Genomic DNA, 7,234 nt, shown 5'->3' with positions numbered 1-7,234 from the left:
ATACAGTTATGAATGAGAAAACCAATAGTGATATTAATGTAGTTAGAGACACAGAGTAGCGGAGGGAGGTGTGAGGAAGAAGGGAGGGGAAGAAGGGAGATGAGTTGAATGAAAGAAGTTGAACTGAGTTTCTTTAATAGGGTCATTATATTGGTCTCATACATATTAGAATGGTTAGATTGCTGTTTCCCAAACTTCAGTAATTCTCATACAAACTACATGATTTTTAAAAAATAAAATTTTATTGAAGTATATCATTCACACATGAACATACATAATAAGTGTATAGTAAAATTTGTGAATTTATAAAACAAACAAGCATGTCATCATACAAGGCTCCTATACATCTGTCACCACCGTGTTGCATTGTTGTAAAACATTTGTTACAAATAGGAAAGAGCATTGTCAAAATATTACTAATAACTTTAGCCCATATCATACATTTGCTGTGTTTTTCCTGCAACCCACCCTGCTGTTAACACCATATATTTGTGTGATATATTTGTTATCATTCACATATTTATCCTGTTAATCACAGTCCATCTTCCACCACTGGATTCCCTGTGTTATACAGTCCCATGTTTTGTACAATCCATTCAACGTGTACACCCAGTGGCTCTCACTTTCATCAGTTATGCTGTCATCACCCAACTACATGATTTTTATCATATCCATTTCCTTTTATTACTTATTACTTATTTATTTTTGTGCACTGAAATAAATTGAATTATTTCTAAGCAACAAGTTGAAACCATTTGTTTGGTGTGAGATATATATGTGTGTGTATATATTTAAGATATGCATTTTAATATATACTCACTTGCTAATATTAAAAGCAATAGTCATCCATGGACCACCTAAAAACATCTTGGGTACCTTGACAGTTATGAATGCCACACTGCTAAACTCGATTTGAGGCAAGGTCACAAGGTGGGCCTGTAATGCATCTGAATTAGAACCCACGTTCTCCAAACTTGTGTCCCTTACCTTTAGACCATAATGATAAATTTCAGGAATGTAGCTCCTCTGTGCATAATATATATGCAGTTGTTTGAAAGATTCTGACAAAGCAAAATAATACCTAAGAGTTAGTTGTGTTAAGGTTAAGATGACCAGAGCCTTTAGTTAAATGATTTTTCCAATACTATTCTTTTTGCTGCTATTTTCAGCCTTCTGTTCACTTCTTTTTAAAATGGTTTGCAGCACCCTTTCCATGGGAAGTAAAAGCAATTATTTAATAGTCTGATTTTTTTTCTTGTGGTCCTTTCCTCAAATATTTATTTCCCCAACTATGGAGTGAGAAGTATTATTTTAGTGGGAGTGAAGCACTTGATGAAAGATGCACAGGAGTTTACCAAGTCGAAACTTCTGCTCTGTGCCTTCCCTACACTCTTGCTATTAGGTGAGTGGGGTAGCCAGAAAAATGCAACCCCCTCCCCAAAAGTGTCCATGCCTTAATACCTGGAATCTGTGAATAAGTCACATAACGTGACAATTATAAGAAAAACAAATTAAGGTTGTTAATCAGCTGACCTTAAAACAGTGAGAATATCCTGGATTATTTGATGTTATCATAAAAATGAAATCATAAAAATCCTTAAAAGTGGAAAGAGGTGGGCAGAAGTCAAGGCTTGAGAGATTCACTCTGAGAAGGACTCAACTCATCATTACTGGCTTTGAAGATTAATTGGGGTGGCAAGTCAAAGAATGTGGATACATCTAAAAGCTGGAGGAGGCAAGAAAATAGATTTTCCCCTAGAGTCTCCAGAAAAGAATACAGTCCTGCCCACAGAAAATTCAGAGACCCATTTCAGACTTCTGACTGCCAAACTGTAAAAAGATAAAGTTGTGTTTTTTTAAGTCGCTAACCTTGTGGTAATTTTTTATAGCAGCAATAGAAAACTTAGATAGTGAACTTCAAGATTTACTAATTTCTGAACTAATTAAGGCAAATTTGGAATATTATTCTCCTAGTAAAAATACCTAGTTCCTAAATTTACACATTATTCTTGCCAATAAAGTACTGGTGTTGGCACCCAGTTAACATTTTCTGAAAAAGAACAAAAAAGCTTTTTAATGTCTTTAGTTATTAAAAACAAATACAGAAGAGTTTTGGAGAGTTAAAAGTATCTGCACTAAGCATTTTGTAAAGGCAGGATAGTCAGAGCTCTGGATTCAAATTAGAGCTGTGGCAGTTTGGGGAAATTAACCTAAGTCTCTGTTTCTTATCTGTAAAATGAGAATAAAAATGATAGAACCTATCCAGTAGGTTTGCGGAAAAATAATTAGAGAGGTAATCCAGGTAAAATTTTTACCCTGAGGCCTAGCATATAATTAAGTACACCATATAATGGTGTTATCTATTATTATTACATTACTTTCTCGATTTCAAAAAACTTCTCAAAAAAAGTGCAGCTTTTTCAAAACCCTTGCATGTTTGAGACCTGCAGGTCAACGATATATGGCTTCTCTTTCAATCTTTATTTCTAAAGGCACAGCAGTAATCCATTCTGAAAATAGCATCTCCCTAAGCAATACTTAATCTTGAGTTAACAATTCTTTTAATTATTAAATATACATTGACTAAAGTGAGAGTTAAACAAAATTAGAGAGGTTAAGGCCTAACTATAGATCCTAATTAACCTTTTTTTAAATAAGTTTCCTCAGGCGGGACGGGGTGAATTCTTTGCTCGCTGTCAAGTGAGTTTCTCTTCCCCACCACCTGGGCATAAAAGGGAGCTCTGGGCCTCGCCAGCGCCCTGGGTCTTTTCCCGACCGCGGGTGGTGCCGGTGAGCGCGGCGCGGGGAGGCCGAGCTGGGACTCGCCACGCCCGGTGCGCAGTGCGAGCGGCGGCTGCAGGTTGCCAAGCTTAGCCCTCGGCGCGCGCGGCCTCCTGCCGGTGCGTGCCCAGCAGCTCCAGGCGAGGGGGAACATTTGGCTTTCTCGGTCCAACTTCTCGGGCTCTCGTGGCCCTCCCAGGTCTCCTCCCGCGCCCTCGCCGCCGTCTCGCCTCCCCAGGGCTCCGGAAGGGAAGGAGGCGTGTCCGGAGCAGGCGGGAGGGAGCTGTATAAAAGCACTGGCGGCAAGCCGGCCCGGGCTGCACTCGCCGCTTGTCGCCGAGACCTGGAGCGCCGCTGGAGGCAGGGGCCGCGGGTAGGGCGCTGTGCTCGGGCTACCAATGCGTGGACTATCTGCCGCCGCTGCCCGTGCAGTATGCTGGAGCTCCAGAGCAGCTGAACGGAGTCGCCACACCGCTGCCTGGGCTGGATCGCAGTGCTGCCTTTCCTTATGAAGAAGACACAAGTGAGTAGGACGCACCCTGGAGCTCACCGGCTCTCCAGGAAAATCGCGCCCGGCGCCCTGGGGAAGCCGGCGCGCGCGGGGACTGGTAGTCGGGGCGTGCGGGTGCGGGCTGGGCTGTGCACGCCCGACGTGCTCGGGGAGTGCGGGGGAGGCGGGTGTGGCGTGCGAGCCGGAGCCGCCCGGCCGGGGTGAGCTCGGGAGAGGAAGAGTGGGAGTGATGAGAGGGAGTCGGTGTCAAGTTTGGAGACGCGTAGTTTAAATTTGAAGCCGTCAATCCGGAATCTCAGTTCCAGTGAAATGGAAGGATCGGCCCTTTGGCCGAGGAGTTCAAGTTATCCCGGGCAAGCATGTCTTTGCATGGGAGACATTTTCCCATGGGTTCCGGAAGGTTATGAAACAGATCCCCATGCCCCACACGCTCACGCTTTCGCGTGCAGATTTGTACAGTTCACAGGAGGATGCGGGTACAGCCAGGGGAGCGTCGCCCATCCGAAGCTCCCTACCTGCAGCCCTCGCTGGGACCTGCCCGGCCCGTTTGGGAAAACTTGGCTCCTTGTAGCGTTATCCAGGTGTGAGGCTGTGGGTGAACTCACCGGAAAAGTCAACCTGGTGTGAAACCTCCACTTTGCATCCATCTTCTTCCCTTACAAAATAAAAAGTTTTTTTTTTTTAATGGGGACCCCTAATGATAGTTAATGAGATAATTCCTAGAGTTGCTAAATTGTGCATTGTGCATTAAAATCTGGGGAAAACACAGCCCAGGGAGACAATTAGATTGTTTTATCTTGAAGCAGGTATCTGGTTGTCGTTTAGAAGGGGCCACCCCCACCCCCATTCACAGTTCATTTCACCACGGCGTTATCTCCACGCTCTTACCCCTTAGCAATTGCTCTGTGCATCTGCCGCGGTTTGAGCAAGGCTGCCCTTTTACCCCCAGAGGTTCCATCGGAGATTGCAATTCCTGAAACGTGTTTAAGGGGTAGAAGTGGGGAGGGAAAAAGGGAATTGGGGGGTTGGTACCATTCGTTATTTTAAAATGAAGACATCCATGTGCTGAAAACCCTTTCTTAAATGATCCTAACACAATATTTTAAATAGAGCACTAGACCCGGAAAAGGTACACGTTGGAGGAAAGTAGGAAGTATCAAGTCCCCCACTGGGGTGGGAAAGCTAAGAGGTAAGGGGCTTGCCAGGCAGAAAGGAAGTTTGTGAAGTCTCTAGAGGAGCAGCCTGAGACGAAAAGAAGCAGAGTATGGATCTCATTTCTTGCAAGCACATTGGATTTTCAGGCAAAGCACCGGATGCCACACCAGGGGATCTCCACTGGGTGCTGTCGAAATGCAAATTGTTAAGTTTTCTTGCACCAAAAGGAAAGTTTTGATGTAATTACTTTATCTGTACAGCCTACTCCTTTGTGGAATAATAAGCAAGGACGGGTTGCTTATTCCTTTGTATAGCACCATTGGCTCACATGAATGGTAATGGTCAGGAGTAGGTGGAGAAAGCACCACCTTCTAATACAGGAAAACCCCAAAACGTCCTATTTAAACAAGAACACTGGAGACAGATCAGGCTGCTGTCCGACACTCTGAAAGGGGCAAGGAAATATCAAGTCACTTTCAGAGTAAGTAGGACTGATGATCCTCGAACCCTTGTTTTGCAAAACAAATGTGAACTCTGTAATCTCCTTTCTCGCTTTGATTAAATGGCCGTGTAAATCGGATTACATGGAATAATTCCATTGAAAACTAGAAAGAGGTCAATCCTAGCCTGAAACGCTGCCGCGTTAGGAACTCGGTGCTGCCGACCAGAGACATTTGAGACAGCTAAGTATTTTAGAAATGTGACCTGCTCTGACCAAGTTAAAGTGCAAGCCCTTTGAGGGAACTCGCTGATGTTGAAGGGCTTGCAGGCTAAGGAGGGCAGTGCCCTTGTTGAATGAAGGCATTCTTTGCCGGGGATCTAATGACCTTCAAGGTTTCCTTTAAGGATACTTATTCCTAGCAATTCCACATTCCTGCCACTGAAAAAGGAGACATTGAAAAAAGCACAGAATCAATAAAATAACCCTGTGGAAAGAGTAGAGGAGGTGTTTAGATCCTCTTTTATATTGCCAAATTTTCTAATCCAAAATTACTAAGAAATTTTCTGTGCAACAGTGCATTGATGGAGAGTAGAACAAGGGAACCAGCTTCTAAGAAGTAGGATCAGTTGTTCTCCTGAATGTAACGCTATCCATTTTAGAGAGGCACACTACTAGTATTCAAGCCGTTTAAATAGTCATTTATGAAGATGGTAATCAATTCCAGAGTTTTATTATAAGGCAACCAGTTCCTACTCTCCTGTTATCCAAGATATAGAAAGAGAATTTGATTAAGAAAAAGAAAAGACTTTAACTTGAATTACTCAGTTCTGTAAAAAAATCATGGGGACACTAGACATTCTGGCCTTTCAGTCAAGTTAAGTAGGTGTGAAAATTCCATCAACAACCACTTGGGATTTGATGAATGATTCTTTCATTTATGTAGTGCATGTGATGGACTTAAGTATTTGTAAAATGATTACACAGGCAATAGTCATGAGAATCAGTTGTAGCAATAAATATAATCACAAGTCTAGAGAAAGGAACATGTTTTACATTTTCTCAGGTTTTTGTTTGATTGGATTTATTGATATTGTGTGGTTTTGTAGTTTCCAAAGAAATTGTGGTTGTAGCTTAGAAAGAACATCTGTTTTGATGTATAACCTTTTTTTCAAACATAGTGCTCTGACGTACTGTATATTAAATTATGATTGGAACAGCATATTTTGTAACACCAGTTAAGAGTTGGTTAAAAGTGCCATCAGTTTGATGGGCCCAGTGCCATGTTTATTCAATGCTGTACTTATATTTCAGTGTTAAGATGGTTTTTGAATGTTTTCACAATGGTTATCAGTATCAGAAATACTGAAATATAGGACTCATCTTGCAAATACAGTAGTTCTCAGAGAAGAAGCAAATAGGTTTTGCTATTCTAAAGAAAATTTCCCTTTTGTTCTGTCTGTATTTGTCATGTGGGTGATGATACGAGTTTACTTTATAGAAAAAATTAACATTTATGAAAAGGGCATTTTAAAATCTTGTTTGTAAAATCACTCAGTTTGAAATATGTGCTTTTTATAATTCTGGTTATGTAGCTTCATACATTCTGCCAAGGATTTAAAACTCAAGTGCTATGTCAACTGTATTTAATATAAAACATGGAAAATAGCCACATGTAAAACTGAAGGCCTGGGCCAATCCCATTAAAATTGCTAAATTTTATTTACATCTAAGTGCTGATTTGAAGATAGCATATTGAGTCACATTTGTTCATGAATGATTGATGATGGGAATCGTTGCACCATCAGACATAACAAAAAAAAATTCTTGCTCTAATAATTAGTTTGAATATTGGAGGTTTCTTTGCATGGTCCTTTGACTCCAGGGCACAAAGCCCTTTTCAATTCCTATCTGGGAAGTATGTAAGATATAGTGGAATGATCAGAGGTTCTAGCCTCTGAAATCTATATTCTGAAGACCTAGATATTAATTCCTGTTTTACCACTTGTGAGATAAATGACCTTAGGCAAATGGTTAAACTTCTTGGGATTTTTGTTTTATAGCCTGTATTATAATTACTAAATAGTTATAAAGATTTTTCTCACATGGTGTTGTAAGGACTAAATGAGATTTTATATCTTTATCTCAACACAGTGTCTTACTGTAGTTAGAGTCTAAATTTATTGTCCCTGGAAAAGAAAAAAAAAAAAAAGAGTTGCCTGCCGGCTGACTTTTACAAGCCAGAGAAAAGCTGGCTATTGCAGGTAAATGATGCTTCACAAGGTACAGAGACCAAGTTTTCTTCAATTTGAATCTGTCAATTCAGTACATCCTATTAAAGATTGATC

At 41.2% G+C, this 7,234-nt stretch overlaps 1 protein-coding gene across 2 annotated transcripts in view; it reads left to right on the top strand.

Annotated features, from left to right (window-relative positions):
- Window positions 1–2,750: 2,750 nt before the first annotated feature.
- The window catches only part of KITLG (KIT ligand), a 79,396-nt gene continuing 74,912 nt past the window's right edge, over window positions 2,751–7,234 (top strand). The window contains exon 1 of one of the 2 annotated variants that reach the window (XM_004459836.5): window positions 2,751–3,304. In XM_004459836.5, the coding sequence (XP_004459893.1) occupies window positions 3,290–3,304 (15 nt within the window). In that variant the 5' untranslated portion in view covers window positions 2,751–3,289. The remainder of the gene's footprint in view (window positions 3,305–7,234) is intronic. The other variant, XM_004459837.5, reaches the window with a different exon arrangement.

Source organism: Dasypus novemcinctus, chromosome 12 (genome assembly GCF_030445035.2).
Source record: "Dasypus novemcinctus isolate mDasNov1 chromosome 12, mDasNov1.1.hap2, whole genome shotgun sequence".
In the NCBI taxonomy this organism is placed as follows: Eukaryota; Metazoa; Chordata; class Mammalia; order Cingulata; family Dasypodidae; genus Dasypus; species Dasypus novemcinctus.
The sequence above is the reverse complement of the archived record's forward strand: the minus strand, read 5'-3'. Positions and strand labels throughout refer to the sequence as shown.